The sequence below is a fragment of the Cydia amplana genome, chromosome 12, assembly GCF_948474715.1.
Source record: "Cydia amplana chromosome 12, ilCydAmpl1.1, whole genome shotgun sequence".
NCBI classification, from domain to species: Eukaryota; Metazoa; Arthropoda; class Insecta; order Lepidoptera; family Tortricidae; genus Cydia; species Cydia amplana.
In genome coordinates this window covers 16300311-16321090 of record NC_086080.1, presented here as the reverse complement: position 1 = coordinate 16321090, position 20780 = coordinate 16300311, and the positions used below count along the sequence as shown (strand labels likewise).

At 40.3% G+C, this 20780-nt stretch overlaps 2 protein-coding genes across 7 annotated transcripts in view; both read right to left on the bottom strand.

Annotated features, from left to right (window-relative positions):
• Positions 1-1381: 1381 nt before the first annotated feature.
• On the bottom strand, positions 1382-8806 carry LOC134653142 (nucleolar and coiled-body phosphoprotein 1). 4 transcript variants are annotated; one of them, XM_063508460.1, is made up of 7 exons: positions 8563-8806; positions 8392-8477; positions 5884-6057; positions 4412-4518; positions 4185-4334; positions 2501-3504; positions 1382-2355 (listed from the first exon to the last, which is right to left on the bottom strand). In XM_063508460.1, exons 1-7 carry the CDS (start codon positions 8600-8602, stop codon positions 1382-1384), a joined length of 2535 nt encoding a protein of 844 aa, XP_063364530.1. In that variant the 5' UTR covers positions 8603-8806. The 4 variants fall into 4 exon arrangements, with proteins under 4 accessions (XP_063364530.1, XP_063364531.1, XP_063364533.1 ...); XM_063508461.1 differs by lacking the exons at positions 8392-8477; positions 8563-8806 and adding an exon at positions 7635-8009; XM_063508463.1 differs by lacking the exons at positions 4412-4518; positions 8563-8806.
• Positions 8807-13689: 4883 nt separating this feature from the next.
• LOC134653149 (6-phosphofructo-2-kinase/fructose-2,6-bisphosphatase) overlaps positions 13690-20780 on the bottom strand; it is a 46547-nt gene continuing 39456 nt past the window's right edge. For all 3 annotated transcript variants that reach the window (XM_063508477.1, XM_063508478.1, XM_063508479.1), the window contains exons 9-10: positions 18635-18762; positions 13690-13841 (exon numbers count right to left, since the gene is read on the bottom strand). In XM_063508477.1, the coding sequence (XP_063364547.1) occupies positions 13752-13841; positions 18635-18762 (218 nt within the window). In that variant the 3' untranslated portion in view covers positions 13690-13751. The remainder of the gene's footprint in view (positions 13842-18634; positions 18763-20780) is intronic.

Below are 20780 nucleotides of genomic sequence, written 5' to 3'. Positions count from 1 at the left end.
GGGCAGCGACTACTTTCGTGAACCGGGAGTAGAAATCAGACGGTTAACGGACTTTGACCCTTCGACGATCTTCTCGAATGCTTGCGACGTTTTGAGCGATAAATAAATTGTTATCAAGTGAGATTATTTGTTTTAATTTAAACCTCACAGCTTAAACGTAGCAAAATAAAAGACATGTTGAGAATCATAATATTTTATACAATTTTTAATGACGAAATTACACGAGATAACTTTCATTTGTTTATAAATAAAAAAAGGAAAAGAAACGGTTCGCATTCGCGCAACAGTTATATACAGACTAAGCTCTCCCAGATGCACACACGGACACTCGGTTAAATTACAGTCTATTTACAATACTCATTACAGCTATACCCTATGTCCAGCCTCAAAAACATAGTTTCGATAAACTCATACACTATATCTTTCAACGGCACGTTTTTGAGAAAGTCTCGACTCCACTGCGCGTACGAGACGAAAACAACGAAATTGACGACTACGGCGAAACGCTACGTTTGTCACAGTTTGCATAATGTCATCCTCCTCCACACGCCAAGAACATAAAGGCCAATCTATTGACCAAATAAAAAACAAAGTAGTAAAAAACGAACAGTGACTAAACTCAAAAACTATGGACTAAAGGAGAAAATAACTAATATGCAGGAAGATAACATTGCGAAAGTTAATTATGCCAGTACGGTTACCATCAGTTTGTCACTGACATAAACGCCGTCGAGAACGTAATTTACTTTCTATACATCTCGCTCGCACTCGCATATTCGTGCAAACGGGATGTATAGAAAGTAAATTACGTTCTCGACGGCGTTTATGTCAGTGACAAACTGATGGTAACCGTACAGGTAACTCAAATAACCGGGGACACCTCAGTTCGTCCCGGGGAAATTGTCACTTTTAGTCGGCACATTTGTCACATTCACATCCTTCGATAAAAATAAATGTAGATTCCACTGGAATCGTCGAGGTCGGGAGTAGAGTTCGGCCGCTCGTACAGTTTGTAGCTTTCTAGTAGACCCCGAAGGGTTATCCTATTGTCTATTGTTCAGTAAAACCGCACGTGCTACTTACCTGCAAAAAAGGGTCCTAATTATTCTATTTGGCACCTGAGCGCGGGCTAGTCCAACGCTCAAAAAACCAATGTAGGTGCGCTCTCCGATAACGCGCCTTTGTTACGCATCTCGATGACACATTTTAGACCGGTTCTGTAGCGTTCGACTCGCCGGCACTCAGTAACCGAAGTACCGATTTTTTATGCAGGTGGTTGTGGCACGTGGCACGAGCGGTTTTTCTTAACAATAGACAATAGGATTAGCCTTCGGGGTCTATTAGAAAGCTACAAACTATACATGGGGCATCACCGGGGCCGCTACCGGGTGCGGCTGGCGCGCGGCTTGGCGGCGGAGCGCAGCCGCCGCGCCGCCGCGTCCACGCGCGCCACGCGCACGACGGGCTGCAGCCACGTGCCGGCCAGGTTGCTCAGCGCGCGCCTCCTCTTTCTCCCTCGCTCCTCCTCCTCCTCGGACGAGCGCGCCGACCCTCTTTTGGCCACTCTCTCCGCTTTTTTCTCGTCCTCGAGGAGCACTTTCACGTCGAGCCGCAGCGGCTCGCCGGCCGTCGCCTCCCGCTCGTCCTCGACCTTCGGCGGGACCGTCCCCTCGACCTCGGACGGGTCGTCCTCGTCGCAGGTGTCCCCGGACGCGACGGACGACCGGTCGAGGCTGCTCTCGGTTTTCTCGCTGTCGGTGCGCGAGCCCTTCTTCGGCTTCCTCTTGGTGGGCCAGCCGGTCCTGTTCTTGAAGCGCGTGCGGCGGCGGGCGCGGCGCCGCTCGGCCAACTCGCGGCGGATGATGTCGCAGCCGTCGCACTCGGACACGAGCCCGAGCACGTCGGGCGGCGCCGCGGCGGCGGGCAGGCCTCCGCCCTGCACCTCGTCCAACTCGTACTCGGCTGCGTCGTCGAACACCTCGGAGAGGAACCTCCGGAGCCGCTCGTGGGCCTCGGAAGGCTCCGGCTTGGCGCTGAGCGCGTCGCTGACGGTGTCCTCGGAGGCGGTGGACTTGGAGTCGTCGGGGCCGCGGCGGTGCAGGCCGGCCGAGCCGAGCATGGCGAGCGTGCTCGCGTGCTCGCGGGGGGACTTCCTCGGCCGGGAGCCCTGCGCGGCGACGGCGGCGACCCGCTTGTGCAGCTTGCGGGTCTTGAGGCCTCTCGTGCCGTAGCGCTCGGCGCGCGGCTCGCGCGCGGCGGCCGGCGCGGGCAGGGCGCTGAGCGGGCAGCAGTCCGGCTTCAGCGGCGGCAGCTGACCGATCTCGTATGGCAGCTTTGGCGACTTGGAGTACAATGCTGAAACAAAAGAAACGGTTGCTAACACAAAAAGAAATTAATTGGGCAGACCTTTAAAAATTGATTTAGCCATATGATGGGGGAAATTGGATTGTGAATCATTAGAAGATTTGAATATTAAATTTTGAATGAAAACATGTCTTACCGAAACACCGTGGCACGTTTCTGACCGAGACCTGGTCGTGGTCCTGCCGCGTGAAGGTCTCGAACCAGGGCTCGCTCCGCGGCACGCTCTCGAACGCGAACTCCAACTGTTCCACCGCCGGCGTGTACTTGAGCCGGCCGTCTTCCCACTTCATACATTTCTCGACCGGCTCCTCCCGGAGCGGACTCACTTCGGGCTCAGGGTCCGGAACCGGTTCCTTTTCTACCGGTAGTTCTATTTCGGGCGGCGGTTCGGGCTCGGGCGTGGGAGGTTTACAGGGCGCTCGCCGCGTTCTCCTCGCGACGGGGACCACTCGCCGCTTCCGCCGCCGCTTGTCATCTAACCAGCTGTCTTCTTCGGACGACTCCTCTTTTAATGCGGTCGGACGCGCCTGACGTCGCCGTTCGAGCGTCGGCGTCTTTCGCCGCGGAGACTCCTTTTTTTCATCATCATCATCATCGTCATCCGAGGAAGTGGAGCTGGTCGAGCTGGCGCGCTTCGGAAACATGAACTGCTCCGCCTCATCACTGAGCACCGACAGCTCGGAGCGCCGCACTTTTCTGAACTTGACCACGAGCGGTTTCGCCCCGTTGCACGTCGGGGACGAGTCCTTCCGTTTGGCGACGAAGCCCCCGCTCGAGCGGAGCTTCGTGCTGACCCCGACGACCTTGTAATACTGGCGGTCCTCCCGGCCGTCGGTTTTCCTGCAGCGCGTGCGGCGGGGTTCGTCGTCTAGGGCGCCGTTGCGGCGCGGGTCCGGGTCGCCGTTGCACACGTGGCGCAGGGAGCGGCGCTCGCCGTTGACGGGGAAGGAGGCGCCGATGAGGGAGTCGAGCGCGAGGAAGTTGCTGGTGTCGCGCGCGAAGGCGGCGTGGCGCGGCGAGCGCGAGTGCGCGGCCAGGTCCGCGAACACGGCGCCGCACGCCGAGCAGTACCCGCCCCCGCCCCCGGGCTCCTTATCCTCTTTCTCTTTTATTCGCGGACGATTGTTCTTCCGTGTCATTCTGAAAATTTAAATCATTATAATTTCTCCTGCATATACGCAAACGGTACTCATCTTCCTTGCGTTGTCCCGGCATTTTGCCACGGCTCATGGGAACCTGGGGTCCGCTTGGCAACTAATCCCAAGAATTGGCGTGGGCATTCGTTTTTACGAAAGCGACTGCCATCTGACCTTCCAAGCCAGAGGGTAAACTAGGCCTTATTGGGATTAGTCCGGTTTCCTCACGATGTTTTCCTTCACCGAAAAGCGACTGGTAAATATCAAATGATATTTCGTACATAAGTTCCGAAAAACTCATTGGTACGAGCCGGGGTTGGAACCCGCGACCTTCGGATTGAAAGTCGCACGCTCTTACCGCTAGGCCACCAGCGCTTCATACGCAAACGGTACTGTCAGAGTTTATTTTGTGTAAAATAGAGTTATAAATAAAATACGTTCCATACAACGGATGATAGAATAGAATAGAAACACTTTACTGACAAACTGTGTACAGAAGATGATATTTATATACTGAGAACATTGTCCCGACGGTTACCCGACATGGGCATGCAATACAAAACATGCATGTATGTTACACAAAACTACATTCCTACATACAAGATTTTTTTTGACAGATACACATACATACAGTATACATCCAAAATCCTGCAAAAAAACTTATGAGCAAAATACTTGACTTACTCGCGATTCTGTCCAATTATATTTTGGTAGTTGTTATTGACCGTGACTCCTTGGTTTATAATGGGGTCCTTCTTATCTTTCCTCTCCGGGTTAGGTTCTAATGAGAACTCGGGCCACGCGTCAAACTCTTTATACAGAGGCCTGCACTGTCTGAAAGAGAAACTTTTCTATAGACACGTTGTATGGCTAAAATCAAAGTAAAATTAGTTTAAAATTATAGTTCATACTTGTCCAAAAATTCAATCTTGATATAATGTTTTGTGAAGAGCCTGACATTCGATTTACGCGGGGCCGCGAAGAACGTGTCATACAGTTTATCCAATAGAGCTATCGCCTGAAAGTTCAAATTAGCTGTAAATATATATAGGAATGTAAGAAAGCGGTTAGTATGAAAGAGCGAGTTTCCATTGGTCAATAAACCACATGCAAAACTAAAGGTTTCGTCACACAGGCGCGTTTTCCGGGCGGGGCGCGCCGCTTTTACATATAAAACGCAGACGCCCGCCCGGAAAACGCGCCAAGGTGTCGGAACCTTTAGTTAAGTATTTCAGTAGGTATTATTCAATAATAATAAAAAAAGTGTCATTGCACAACATTTTTTTTATTAATCAATGGAAAAAGTAAGAAAATAAAGTTTATAATGTGCATAAATAGTGACCGAGTCATTATCTGTGCACTTTAGTGTGGTAACTACATTAACATAGGTATAATATACATAAGTATATAAGAAATAATGCATGCTTGTTGTGAACTGAAGTTAATTTTTAACAAGCAGAGTAAAATTCTTAGGAAGTGTGTTTTGTAACAGCGACCAGCTTTTATCTTTTGAAATGTTTACACTGACATAAAGTGTGAGATTAGAATTTTACAGGACATCTGATAAAGCTAAAATAGTACCATAGTACCGTTAATTCTTTGGTCAAAAATTTTACCAAAAATTCTCTCCATCAACCAAGATTTCGATTTGGAGGATTTCATTACTTACTTCTAACTGTTAGTCAATGACATCTATGAAGACCCTAAATAGGTTGAGAGTCCGTCTAAGCTAACTTTAAACTTTGCACCTATTTGAATAGAGCAAAATGAGGGAGTCTTTATAAACATCATATTTTCATAGAAATTTGACATTAATGATGACATATCCACTTCGTCATTGCAAATGCCATGCAGACTGCAGGGTCTGGCTCTAGTATATTTTATTATTAATATTATATTAGTTCCTTCAAGAGATTTTTATTATTATTATTCTATAAGCAGGCAGGCAGTTCTGACAACTGATATTGCCTGTATCCAGTAATCATTGATAGTTGTCATTGACAAGTAGATGTATAGGTGTGCTTGTCTAGTTGATTTTTAAATTGGTTCACATTTTGTGCTGAGACCACATCTTCAGGAAGTTTGTTCCAAGCCCTCACTACTCGGTTGCTCAAAAAGTGTTTGTATGGGTTACTGTGGGACTTATGCCTTTCTAACTTTAAGTGATGACCTCTCAGACGGGTGTTGTTGTTGCGCTTGAACATTTCATGAACCATTTCATTTTCATTTCATTTCATTTTTGACCAGGAATCCTCATTATCTCCGGACATCAACACTGTGTGTTATGTGCCCCCCCCCCCCCCACCAAGACCACAAAACGCACGAACACCATATGTAGATGCTCAGACTCTGGTCCGAGCATATATCTGGTCCCTTCAGTTACCTTCTCAACCGAGAGCAGCACGTAGTTGTGTGGTGTGGGCGCGTGGCGGACGCGGTCGAGCATGGCATCGGCGCGCGTGCGGGCGGAGTCACGGCGCCATCGCGGGGGCGCGGCGCCGGCGCCGCTGTCGCGCACCACGTGCGTCACGCGGCCGCTCAGGCACGCCTCGCGTTGCTGCAAACAGTCTAACATTTAGGGTCGGTTGCACCAAACTGTTCGTATAGAAATTTTTATGTATGAAAAGTTTCATAGTAAAGCGCCGGGGGCGCGCAGGCTGACGTTGATCAGTCTGTCAAATGTGGATGGTGCAACTGGCCCTTAATGGGCACTCTGTGGCTGGAGACCCCCCCACTAGCGTCTTCCGAGCGTCGGCGTATAGTCAATTCTATTGTGAGCGCAGCGACACCATTTTCCATAGCGCTGACTAGATGCCAACACTCTATAATAAAATGTATTTGAAATAAATGTATGTGATTTTTGATATCTTGAATCTGAATCTTGTAGCATTTTGGTGACAACAATGAGATAATGGAATGCTCAATTAACATTTCTGTAACTATTATTGTAATATGTTCCAAATAATAATCTAGAACTAGATAAACAATACACACTGCCAGCCTAACAACATTTTTATTTTATTACTTTCATTTTAGTTTAGTAGATTTTATTTCTTGAAGCATGTTTATTTTATTTTATGAACAAATTGCAGACAAAAGTAATGTAGATAAGTTATTGTTCCTTTATTAAAATGTTTCATAGTAATAACAGCAACTTTCAATGCTTTTGCTATGCGATTTTTCTAAGGCACTTAAGATCATTGTGAGTATCATGACAGTTGAAGTTTTAACATTCCCCTCCATTCATTTTAAGGATTTTTTACACTTAGCTGAATATAATTTTATATTTAATATAATTTTCTAAATTATGTACATATTATTCCGTTTTAATATTGTAGTGTTGCCAGCAAATTTTAATTGAATATAATAATTATTTGCAACTCTTATAAGAAAATCTGTCACTGTCAAATTAAAAAAAAATGCTAGCATTGCAGTAAGTAAACAAAATGTGAAAGTCAGCACAAAACTTGCAGTGTGACCCAGCACGTATGTTGCAACGCAATGCCCCCTTTACGGTAAAACGCTGATTTGGTCACAAGAGCATGCAGAGGAAGTGACTGTGCATCAAGTAGTGGCATGTAAGTATCTAGTTGATGAGGTAACGGCGCCGCTCGGCGGTCGCCGCGGGATCGGCGAACTACATAATACACCGCACTTTTCCTTGAAATACCGTCAGCAAACGTAGCGCGTCGCCGGCACCGCGGCATCCCGCCCTTCGTTCGCTCCAACCGTCCCGCGCAAAAAAATAACATGCCCCCCGTGCACACACCAAACTCACCCTTACTATTCACGTCTTAAGAACCACATCCCCTTGAGACGATAAAAGTAATATCAACTGTCAAAAATTAAGCATACACACGCGTTACCGATAGGAAACTACATTTTTTGACCGCTTTTAAAATGGATAGAGTGCACCGCGGGCGTGAGGTTGCTACGCGCGGCCTCGGCCCGTTGCATTTCGCGCTGCGGCGGCGACTCTAACGCGACCGTACAAAAGATGACCTAAAATCGAACGCAAGCTACGCGCCCGACTGGTCACTGTACAAACTATGTTTTAAACCGTTTTCTAAACAATTATGACACAATCCCAGTGTCGGCTAGAGTATGAAAGCGTCGCCGAACATATATACTTACACAAAAGCCGTCCGCAGGCCCCGCGCGCTCCGCTTATCACAAAAATAAGTAACTATATACCAGTCAATGAGATGGACACTTCGTCACTGCTAGATTCACTCCGAATTACGACACTCCCGTTAAATGTTTGTATTATTTAATGTATAACGGAATTCCAGATAGTTTACGCATTCAATATAATAGTAATTATTAGTAAATAGGTACATTTGCTAAAGATATACGAAATATTCACAATAAACACACAAATCTGTCAGACAAGATGGAGTTATTTCGCTTTAGTTTTAGTTTAGGTCGCTAGCGGCGCTGCTGGCGAGCGGAAGGGGCAATGCTTGTGATTGGTCGGTTACAATCACGTTCCGTTACTACGCAAATGTCTGTTAACAGATACGAGACCTAAATGTTTATTTATTTTATGCTGGCATAAATTTGTTATAAATCTGATTCACCACATAAAAACTAAAAAAACAATTAATTTAAGACTCATATGTTAAAAATATAAGCTCATGTTGTTATCACAGTTAGATAACTAATCAAAAAAAAAATAATCATAATATTCGAAATGGAACGTAGATAAAGCGACGAAATTTGATAGACCTAAAAACCACCCCAAATATCGTTGTCGATGTAGATTCCCTATTTATTGAACTTGCACTGCTACATAACCAAATACATGAAGCAATATGTATATAATGCAACGTATACCTTAGCTGGGCATACGCAATGTGGAGGATTTTGGCGGTAAAAAAGTATTACTCACTAAACCCATGTCTTGGAGTCTTCTTGATATCGATCTACATAGTCCCTGGTCTTGAATATCCAAGTAAAAACAGAAATTTCTTCTCGCTGTGAAAGAACAACACGGTAAAAAACGATTTATTAACTTGAATTAATAAACATCCCCCAAATAAGGGTACAAAATATGGCGAACCTTGATTGAATTTTTCTTGACGACTCAAAGTTGACACCATCTTCAATGAAAATCTTCGTATATTTCCAAATACACAACACAATGCATGCAATGCTATTTACATATCACTCCATATTTTTCAACGACCCTATAATATCAAAACTAAGACACTAATTATATAAGAATAAGATCATATTGATGCAAAATTAAAAATGAATTTTGCAAAATACGTTCGAACGTAGAAGTGTCATTGACAGCTGACACCAATAGAGCATAGACTTTGCTGACGTTGATCTATGGACGAAAAATCTATATAGAGATCGATATCGGTATTCTTTCGTGAACAATCGAATCGGATACTGTGCCAAATCGATGTTATTCAATTTAAATCGATTGTAATTTTCGTATCCTTATTAGAAATAAAAAAAAATATGTTCTGTATTTCTGAATAGTACAAATAAATAATCGACTTGACTGCAATAAAGGTTGCAAACTGAAAAATTCGATTGGTAATCTTAGTTGGTGCCATAATAAATTCGTCAATGCATTCAAATTCATTCCAATAATGTAATCGGAGTACTTGTACCTATCCACGGCACTGCAGATATCGGTATAAAGTATAGGCAACTCAGACGTGTGATGCAGGGCCCGAGCGGCCGGCGTACATGTCGGCTATGTAGGTACGTAGTTTATTGATTGCTCATGTTATGTGCGAACTGGCCGCCGAGTACATACCTAGGCAGCTAGGTAACACGACTCGGTATGTTTATTTTGCAGCGTCGCGTATTATGTAGGTCGGAATAAATTCAGTTTAATTGCGGTATTCATGCAATAAGTGTTTCGCTACGTCATGTTTTGCGTTCATATGTTAACAATTAATTGATGAAACTGTATTTGTCGTAAAGGAAAATAAATATATATTATTATGTATTATCATATATATACATATCTTTAGTAAGATATCTTCTCTTATAAAGATAAGGTTCTAATTGCATTCTTTATGGTTCGTAGTTTGTTAGGTACTTACCTACCAAATATTTTAGGTAGGTAGGTAGGTTAAGCATTTTTTTGCTCCAAGACTCCTTAGGTGGGTGGCTGTACTTTTAATATAAAAAAAATAACACATTGATGTAGAATTCATTTTTTCCTTTAGACTTTCTCGTAATTGGGTTGGTCATAAAACCCAGAAAACAGAAACAGACTACTTTTTATTTTGGTTCTCCGACAAAAAAAAATACCTGTATTCGATCCTAAAGCTTCTATTCCAATATTCTATTTATTTCTATGAGAACATATTATCAATGTTTGCTTTATTACTTACCCTTTAAAAACCAGGACTTGTAACGCCATCTAACAGAGAGTACTGAGTAGTGCTATTTAAAATTACAACTTGTATCTACTCTCCGTTAGATGGCGGGTACTTTTCTTTGTTATTTTTTCACTAGATGGCATGGTTCGGTTAAATTTTTAATGTTAGTGTTTTTCTCACGGAGCGGAGTAAGAGTGAGGTAAATGCAACTATGGAGTTATTGCGTCTCCGTTCTTTCTCGAATACGATTGGTCGAAACGCCCTCTACTATGCAACGTTTCATTTCCAAGTAGCTCAGGCTTTATTACTAGACGACGGGAGGAAGTTTCGACCAATCGTATTCGAGAAAAAACGAAGAGACGCAATAACCCCATAGTTGCATTTACCTCACTTGACCTTAGTTTATTTGTACAGGTGGAATAAGTACCAACCTTACAGACGTTCTCGATGTAAAGGCGCTGTATATTAAGTTAAGAGTCACACGTACCCGCCGCTCCCATACATTCGAAGTTACGCTCTCATTTTACGTAACGTAAATTTAAATACATTTTACCAAAGTGAATAGATTGTACGCAGAGCTGGGCACCGTTAATCAAAAAGTTAACTTCGTTAATCGTTAATCCGTTAAATAAAAAGTTAACTTCGTTAAACGTTACTTTTCAAAAGTTTTAACGGAAGTTAAAGTTAATCGTTAACTCGAAATCGTAAATACCTATACGCAATAGGAAATAAAACTAGTAGAAATAATCGTCGTGTCGTGTGACCGCTCGGTCTCGAATAGTAAGTTGTTATATTTGTCTCGCTCGCACCCGTGTATCTTATATGGCAACTGCTCAGGTTGCCGCGAACGACTCTGTCATACTCTCGTAATAACAAAATTAATACGGCGCACGGGGTAAGCAATATCAGACTCTTAATCAGTAGTACGATTCGCGCTATGTAAAGTTGCACTGCATACAAACCTAACGCAAAGTAGTCGGAACGTGATCGGCGTGATGGGATGATATAGCTATTTAGGTATTAACGATTAACGGACTTAAGGAAAGTTAACAAGTCCGTTACGGGTTTTTAAAGTTAACTTAAAAATTAATCCGATACTCGAAAACTTAACTTCGTTAATTAACGGATTAACGGACTTCTGCCCAGCTAAGATTGTACGAAGTTACATATGTCTTTGATTTTATGTAACATACATATCTATAGATGGTCAAACCAATTTGTCAGTAAATAGGAACAAAAAAAAACTATACTCATCCTTTCCTTTTGGGTGCTAGTACGAGTGTAAGACAAAGATAGTATGATTCTCTCTATGTTTGAAATCAGACAGTCCTTTGACACACTATATATCTGGCGGTCTGAGAACGCAACTCATGCTAGACCGCCTGGTACTAGTTTTCGTTTCTAGAAATTGTCATAAAAATAAATTAGAGCGTTTAGAAGTTTTGTATGTAATCTTCTATTTTGTAGAAGTAAATGTTCATGCCAATAGGTAACTTATTTAAGCATAGTCGCTTGAAAATGAGAGCGTAATTTCAATTGTATGGGAGCGGCTTTATGGCAAATCGAAGTTTCTTTGTATAGATGGTCAAACCAATTTGTCAGTAAATAGGAACCAAAAAACTATACTCATCCTTCTCTTTTGGGTGCTAGGACTAGTGTAAGACAAAGATAGTATGAATCTCCCCGTCTATGTTTGAAATGGAACAGTCCGAAAGGGCATTTTAGACAGGGCTTAAATTAGGTAAATAAAACACACAAACCCACTTAGAAATAAACTTATAATAAACATTAAATTAATTACAAATAATTATTAATATACATAGCCATTTGTAAACCATTGCTTGTAAACCTACCTACATATATATTGATATACATATATATGACCGGATGGTAGGCGAAAATGGAGCGCTTATAAAAATATACAAGTGCGGGACATTTTTGCTATTAATTCAATCGGCGATGAGAAGTATATCATGCCATCTCCTTTTCACTTTATTGGGTTAGACAAGGATGACAAACTTGCTGGCGAGTGAAGAAGTAGCGGAAGAAAAGTTTATATTTCTTATTTAAAAAAATCCTCAAACGCAGTTGTTTTCGTTCATTTTTAACCGTGTCATGGGAATTTCAATTTTGTCGTTAACAAAATAAAATTTGTATTGCTTTAAGTCATAAACATTAGTTTGTGTTTTTTACTGTCGTCAATATCAAGTGTGTTTATGTATTGGACACTATGTATTTAATTCTTGATTATTGACAACTACCGAAAAGGCCCATTTTAGTACTAAGTCAGTTAATAATAATTAACAACACTTACAAATAATTATTAAAAAGCGAAAGTCACGATTCAGTTTACAAATACAAATATACAAGGACGGTTTCAAAATAAGCACAATTTACAAAACTCGAATGCACCAAGCGAGTTCCAAGAATTTATTTTGAAAGTTTTTTTTGTCCCAGCACTATCTCTCGAGTGAAATGATAGAATGGCCGCGATTTTTTTTTTAATTTTCTCGATTTATTTTACGATAACAAGACTTAGAAGATCTAGACTCACTTATCAGTCTCAAATTCAACTTCACAGACGGTACAAGCCACCACAATGAGTTAAAATTACATCCATTAGGAATGTAAACCGGTTTTTATTTGCATAAAATTTCGGTTATAACCGGTTTTTTTTCATACTATTAAAAATAGGCTTACATTCCCTAATTTAGAGTCACTGACGATATCTATAAATAACATTAGATATTTGTATAATCGATATTCACCACTTTATGGGTTGTCAATAAGGCGATATTGCTATAAAGATTCGCTTAGAAAGAACCTTTATCGACAATTTGATGAAGTGGTATTTTTGAAAACGTTTTAATTTATATGTGAACAAGTAAGCCATTTTCTGAATCCCAGAGCCTCCATTCCATATACATATGTACATATTAAATCCAGCACTTATTAGCAAAGTTGACACATCTCTATATATAAATACTTAAAAGTATTGTAAATGTACTTGGTACGATAATTTAGAGATATCATTGCTAGAGTTCGACCAAGATAACTTTGCATGGCATTTGCAATGACATAGTGTGGCAATGTCATCATTAAGAGGAAAGGTTACGGCCACTTCTCCATACAAACGCAGTCCCCATTTTCCTCTCTGGATATTAACATAATGGAATACACATGTTTGACTTTTTTTTTAATTTTGTAAAAATTAAAACCGAAAAACAGATTTCATACAAATTTTATTAGGCTCCTAACTATAATACCTAATTAAAAATTCGAAAACAATCAAACAGCTGTGGTTGATAAATACAACAAATTGTGTCAAAATATTTTCAATAATGTTAGGGCGTTTTTTTTGTCCCCTACACTTTTTTTTTCAAATTTGGGATTTTTTATGTTATTTCTACTCAGAATCACGAGCTCTTTCTATCCTAATAGCAGAAAAAAAGTGTCGCAAAACTTCCATACATTTTTCGATCTTTCCATTCCGCGACCGCCATACAAAGTCTATGAAAAATGGTGACGGAATGGAACTAAAAACCTTAGGACACTTTTTTTCTCCTATTAGGATAGAAAGAGCTCGTGATTCTGAGTAGAAATAACATAAAAAATCCCAATTTTGAAAAAAAAAAGTGTAGGGGACAACTTAAAAAAAAAAAACGCCCGTTAACATCCAGAGAGGGAAATGAGGTCTATGTTTGTATGAAAAGGCGACGCATTATTCACCAGTTCTCCACTTTCGTCTTAATATCACATTTCTATGAAAATGTGACGTTTATAATGACAAGCCCTCACATTGTACTATCAAAGGTCGGTGCAAAGTTACCTTAGACGGACTCTACGCGGAAGTGTCTGGACACTCGACGCTACTTCCAAAGTCCTGTATAATATTAACATATTAATGTTTTTCGCACTGGTCGTTGTCCCCGTTCGAGTCTCCGTTCAGTACCGGCGGCACGGGCGCTGCGATCAGAGGCGCTGGTATCACCTGTGGGATAAATTTACGTGTTAAATTTGGGGTACTGCGTATAAGTGTTTACTGTGTAAAAGCAAAGAGAATAGAGTGAATAGAGAGTTACTGTCATGGTAAATTATGAAACTCCAGTAAATTCACTGCCATCTTTTGACAACACATTTAAACTGTTAGAACGCCATTTGACTTTGACCCTTATTCTTTCACTGATATGTGTTAATTTGTTAAATATTGAAATTAACGCCATCTACCCGAGTGTAGGCCAAAGGTTATGGCGCTATCGCTCGAAAAGATTGCACCATACCTTTGGCCTAGTCTCGGATAGATGTAAATGTACTGTGGCTACATCACAGACAAGACATCCTCTAGACTGAGCATAGTAACGCTACCCCCTCTGCCACTATATACGGTAGTTTTACTCCATCTTCGAGCCAAAGTGTCAGAATCCCGTGCCGTGATTGGTCCGTGTCTTTGAACGGACCAATCACGGTACGGGATTCGCTCACCTCGTCCCCCCGCATCCCCGTATTTTTGGCAGCATCGGCTTCATGAAATAATTGCTCTAAACTCCGTCTAGAGGATTCGTAGTCTATGGGTAACAAAATTTACTTTGACAGTTCGCCTCTATTTCAAATTCTCTTTGGTAAAAGTGTCCAACTTTGCCCGTTCCTGCGAAACCGCGAAAACCTTAAAATTGATATTTCGTTATCTGCCGCTATCGCTTTTGCGGATGCGAGTGAAAGAGAGGCAGATAACGAAATTTCTATTTTCGCGGTAGTCCCTCTGATTAGCTTGCACAGACTTTATGTCAGAGGCAAAGCATTCTTCGCAACAACAAATGCTTTACGTCAAACATACAAGTGCAGTGCAGTGCAAGTGGTGTTGGTAACTTTGCCTTGCCCAGAGCCGGTACCATGAGTCACTGACAGTGTCAAAACTGACATTCACGCTATCGAGAACGTAATTTACTTTCTTTACATCTCGTTTGCACTAATATGCGAGTATGAGCGAAATGTATAGAAAGTAAATTACTTTCTCGACGGCGTTTATGTCAGTGACAAACTGATGGTTATCGTACAGATATTATAACCGAAAATAAAAAGTTTTTATTAAGTATTCAGTTGATAAAGTTTAGCTCAATTTTGTCTAAACAAGTAAAGAGACTTAAATCAGTTGCCGTTGGGCAAAGTTGGAGCGTGATTAAAAAGTTTGGAGGTTGTAATAGCGAATTTTAAATTAAGTAGAAATTAAAATGCCATGCCATTTTCACTGAGCTTCATTGTTAATGCCAAATGTGTTGTATTTAAATTTAGAAAAGCGCCATACAGCGGTAGTGCCCATTGGTAAAGATAAAGAAACAATATTAGAATTGGTCTTATTTTCGCAAGTATGGCTACCTACGACAGAATTATTAGTATTTTTATAATAAGTATGTGTTTAAAATTAAATTATACAGAGTTGTTACGAGAAAGATAACTGCCGAACTGAAGTCCGTCAAGCCTGTGAGATCTTTACACCCTCGTCATGTCAATTTGCCGTCGGCAACCATTAATTGCTTCATATCTTGCTTATGGGCATTTTCACTTAACTGTGTACCATTAACGGCCAGTTAGCAATCGTCACAAAACTGACGGTCAATGTCAAATCCCATACTATTGTCAGGAATGTGACGGTTAGACGTTACTGAAACACGACTTAAGTCGCTTTGAAGTAAAAGTTAAAATGAAATTGCCCTTATATAGCAATAAGCAGTGTTCGGGTGAACTCAGCTATATCTAGAAACTAATCTATAAAAATAAAAACAAAATGTTGGTACAGTCACAACCGCCACCCCCTTACAAAAGTGGTAACTTAACTTTGTGAATTTTCTAGTAGTTGCGCCCCAATGTGATAGTTGGTTTTCAACATGCCATGGCGGGTCTAGTCTACCGATATACTATTTGATACTACGTAATTATATGGACGGTGTAAACCGCGGGATCCTTTTTTTTATTGTACATTCGACGTCAAACATATGTTTTATAAAGGAGTAAGATGCATAAGTGTAAACATATCTTTGACATCGACTGTATATAAATGAAGATAATAGGGAATACCCTATTATCAAGAAACTGATTTCACTAGTAGTCAAATAATAATTTGACTACTAGTCAAATCAGTTTCTTTTTTCTTGCTGTGAAAACGATTTTGCTTCTATGGAATCAAATTACCTACTCTTCATAGTTTATAAGTCAAACCCGCAATAAGTCAACTAACTTATTGCGGGTTTTAAAATAGAAATTGTGTCTAAAAATAACTGCTGTCTATTAATCTTTTGGTGCTTTATTTTATGCATGGGGTAAAATAATTTATTTTAAACACAGTTTAATCATAATATATTATAGTTAAATATATATCAAATATAAAATAACTCACGCGAGTGTACTAAATAGAATAAGAACAGTGAGTAAGAGACGGATAGTCTATCGCGAGAAACTGTTGCGGCACACTCGGGTCATAGAGAAATATAGTAAGACAAGAGTGCTCACTCCATACATCAGTTCAGACTATTAATTTCAGTGTCTACATCTAGCATCGAGTAGCGGAACTATCAGTACTGCTACTTGACAATAGATGTAGCACCGACCGGAAAGTCTTACTTATCTCAACAACATAAGACTTTCCGGTCGGTGCTACATCTATTATCAAGTAGCAGTACTGAGAGTTCCGCTACTCGATGCTAGATGCTAATAATAGTCTTTTTGGCACTAAAACTGATGGATGGAGTGAGAAATCTATGTATTTTTCTCTCTGATAGTAGTCTGTGCGGAAAGAGAAGAGTCGTGGAATGTATTGGGCCCCATACATTCCACGACTCTTCTCTTTCCGAACAGACTCCTCTCTATTCACTCTATTCTATTCTATTCTATTCTATTCTGTTTATATAACGCACCTATATTCTTGTTCAAATACTAAACGTTTCGTTTTTTTTAAATAAAAAAAAAACTAAAAATGTAATATTTGACGTTTTCTATGTACCTAATCTTGACATCCGCATCCGCATCCGCGGATGTGAGCCTTTAAAAATCCGCATCCGCATCCGCATCCGCGGATGTCAAAAAATCGGCATCCGCAACATCCCTGGTATAGAGTGAGCACTCTATGTATTTTTTTCTCTATGCTCGGGTTAAGGCCGCTAAAGGTACAAGTAAAATAGGAGCTTATGTAAAATAGGACTTTAGAAATAGGCAAGTGTAAAAATACTAGTAAGTTACATTAAATATATATATATATAAATACATAACGTTATCTGCTATAGGTATAAAATATTATATATTTTATTATGTATACTATACATATTACATATTACAAGATTCCGGGTTCACACAGTTCACACATTACGCAGTATATTATCTAACTATGCACTGTCATGCGACACAACATGTAGCGTACGTGCTCTATATGTCAGTTTTGTCTTCTTCTTCGCCCTGTTAGGAATAAAACTTACATTACATTTACAATTTTCATATTTCGATGTTGTAACAAACATAATTAATTTTAAATACAATTTTTTAGCAATATAGTCGTATCTACTAAAACGAAGCTGAATACGCGAGCGCGAATTTTTTTTGTTACCATTCAATCAACTTGAAATTAAATTTAAAAGTGAAAAATTACTGTCTTGTCTTGTCGATCGCAGACGTTTCTGCTTGTTAAATATTAAAACTAGTATGGGTAGCGCATCGTAACTGGTGAATTTCCAATATGACTTGGAACTCCGGTAGCCGTTTAAGAAGTGTATCGCTCTTACGGTAGATGTCGCCCGGGTCCCCTTGACCCATATGGTGGAAAGATTTGCTGGCTATGGTCATCCATAGCCAGCAAATCTCATCATCTCATGGTCTTGGTGGCTCAGATGGCAGAGCGCTGGAGTATCGATCCAGAGGCCGTGAGTTCAAGTCTCACCCAAGACAGTAATTTTTCCACTTTTAAATTTATTCTAAGCTTAATAGCATCGATCGCAGACGTTTCTGCTTGTTAAAAATAAAAAAAAACTTGAAAATAGTAGTAAGTACATTTTGATGCAAGTTCGGAAAATGTGTCATTATCATTACTTCACGAGTCTCGTCAGCCCGAGCAGGTGCGGGTCTGGGGTTTTGTTCAGAGTCCGAGCGAGGCTGAAGGCCGAGATTGAGAAGAGCTCGCACGAACTAGTGTTCAAGTGTGTTAAAGAGCGAGGCCGAAGGTCGAGCTCCACATAGAAGCGAAAGCCTGAAGTGTCAGAACGCGGCAGGCTTTTATGCGAGACCAAAGGCCGAGTCGCACAACAGAGCGTGAACGTGAAGCGGTGGCAAATTATGTTGAAATGCGAGGCCGAAGGCCGATCTCCGCATAAGACTAAAATCCCGAATCCCAGCGACTCCAATAAGACGAGTTTTTAATAACAGTTTTGAATGATTCACGGTTAGTTTCACTAGACTTAATTTACCCGTGAACAAAATGCATGTAACTGCGTCGAAATATCGGGAGCTCGAAAATAGTACAAAAGGTAATCACGGTCCATATCCCGGTCGATAAGAAATGTGAAGAATTTTTGTATATTTCTATATTTCATACACAATTATAGCCTGACCAGTAATATATGATAATTGTCAAGAGGGCGCTGTTATTCTCATGTATAGGGTGACAATTCAGTGTAGTATGAAAAAATTAGTTCCAGTGAAATTCCGCAACATGGCGCACCCTCAATAGATCCTGGTTCACCTATAATATTGTTCATGAATAAATAACGATAATATAAGGCGAGTTTTGAATGTGTTTATACTCACAGAGGGCTTAGGGCGATGCGTGTTGACCGCGTCGACGGCGAGTGCGACGTGTTCCTCGCGGCAGCCGTACGCGACCGGGGTTAGTTTGATGACCGTGTGCAGCGGCACGTGCAGGTAGGGGAGCTCCTCTGTGTAAACAAACAGGCACATCATTATTACTATCATTACATAGTGTCACATAGCGCCAGCTAGTGGTTTTGGTGGTGCTTCGTTGTTTTTGGTATTTCTGTTTAATAATTTCTTTTTAGAAATATTAAACATGATTTAATTTAATTATATAGTTTAGTTACAAATAGAAATATTTGTATTTCACCTTTTTTCCTTGATATTGTGTCGTTAGGTAATTAAACCTACATGTTTTAAAAGGTAGCACAATATGACTGGCAACAGTGGCAACGTGCAGTTCGTTGTAAAGAGCTCTAAATTTGAAATGGGAGAAAAAGAGAATGAGAAAAGACGGCATGTATTAGTATCAGAACATAATATTGGTTGTTACAAAAATTAAAATATATTAATATAAAACTCAGCGTGGAAATCCATTGTCGCTGTATATATATTGTTTCGGAGATATATATTTTGGTTACTGGGTAAGTAATTCTCGCAATGTTGTGTTTTCGCTGCAAACCGGCTAAATCCAAACTCGGTAAAGACTAAGTTATTTATTCTTTCCAGGCTTTAATAAGTCATACAAGTAACCGTCAAAAATTTTTTTAATACACCTTTTATTGCCGACTGTACTTTTTCGCCTTTGCATGTCTATCAACTATCAAGTACTTCTCGAGACCTTTCAAATGAGCCTAAACTCAATTTGTTTATGTTTTTCCATCGAAGCGTTCCTTTGGCTACCTTCCGACTGCATCATCAGAGTAGCTCTATGTTAACATATTATTGCATTGTCATCGGAAATATGGAAGTATGCGAAATTTCAGCTCAGTCAGACACCCGGAAGTGATTCAAATTTAAATTACAAGATTTGAAGCACCATAGGACCTATGGCATAGGTACAAAGAGATATAGGAATATACGCAGTGAAGCTAAATAAAAGTGTGTAAAAACAAAGTCGCTTCCCGCTGTCTGTCCCTATGTATGCTTAGATCTTTTGAACTACGCAACGGATTCAAGAGAAAGCTTTAGGTATGTATAATTTGTTTATCTACCCAAATATCATAAACCCTCCATGATGCGTCCAAGAACCACACATTATGACCACCATAAAAATATACTGTTTTGTTAGAACAAATTTCTTATCTGTAACAATGTTATTATTGCTAAATAATAACATCGATTTCGATAATATTATGCATTCAAATTTCGAACATCTTTGAAAAACAAAGAAATTTGATTTGACCTCTATTCTAATATCAGTCGAGATGACGTTTAGTTCGGAATGAATTGTTAATTTTCAAACAAATTTGACAAATGTCGCACGTAAGTAAGATATCGAACGATATGATAGTTGGAGCCGACTCTAGTTTGTCTCTGAATTAAAAAAAAAACTATGACAGCTGCCAGAAAACTTTTCAATACTGCCATTACAGGTTAAAATTTGTTTTGTTGCATAAAATTGTTCAATTTGTTGAATTTAAACCATAAAATGAGCGATCAAGATGATATAGATATTTCGGCGACGCCTCCTGATATCCGTGACAAAGCAACTAACGTTATAAATGACTTATTACCAGCTAAGTCAAGGAAACAATACAAAGGAACATACTTCTGTCCGAGCTGGGCAAGTGAATTATAATAATTGCACCATCCAAATTGTAGGTAAATAATTATTATTGTTCTAAATCAATTTCTTCATTTTCGCATTTGTTTTCTGTTTTATTTTACTAATAATTATTGTTAGTGGCCCTGAACAACACCGCGATGCCGGTCATAATATGCGGCTCCTGAATGCATCATGAAGGCTTATGATATGTGGGTAGATAAAGTAGTGTATGTAACTGTACATAATTAGGCATTAAAACACTCGTGTGATTCTTTTAAGAAACTCACTTCGTTTGTTTCTTAAACCCACACTCGTGTTTAATGCCCTTCATTATGTACAGTCACATAAACTACTATAACCCGTGCGAAGGGTCGTATGTTACATGTACAGTTTAATTTGTGAACGAGCAGTATAATTCGAGTTGACATGGAGACA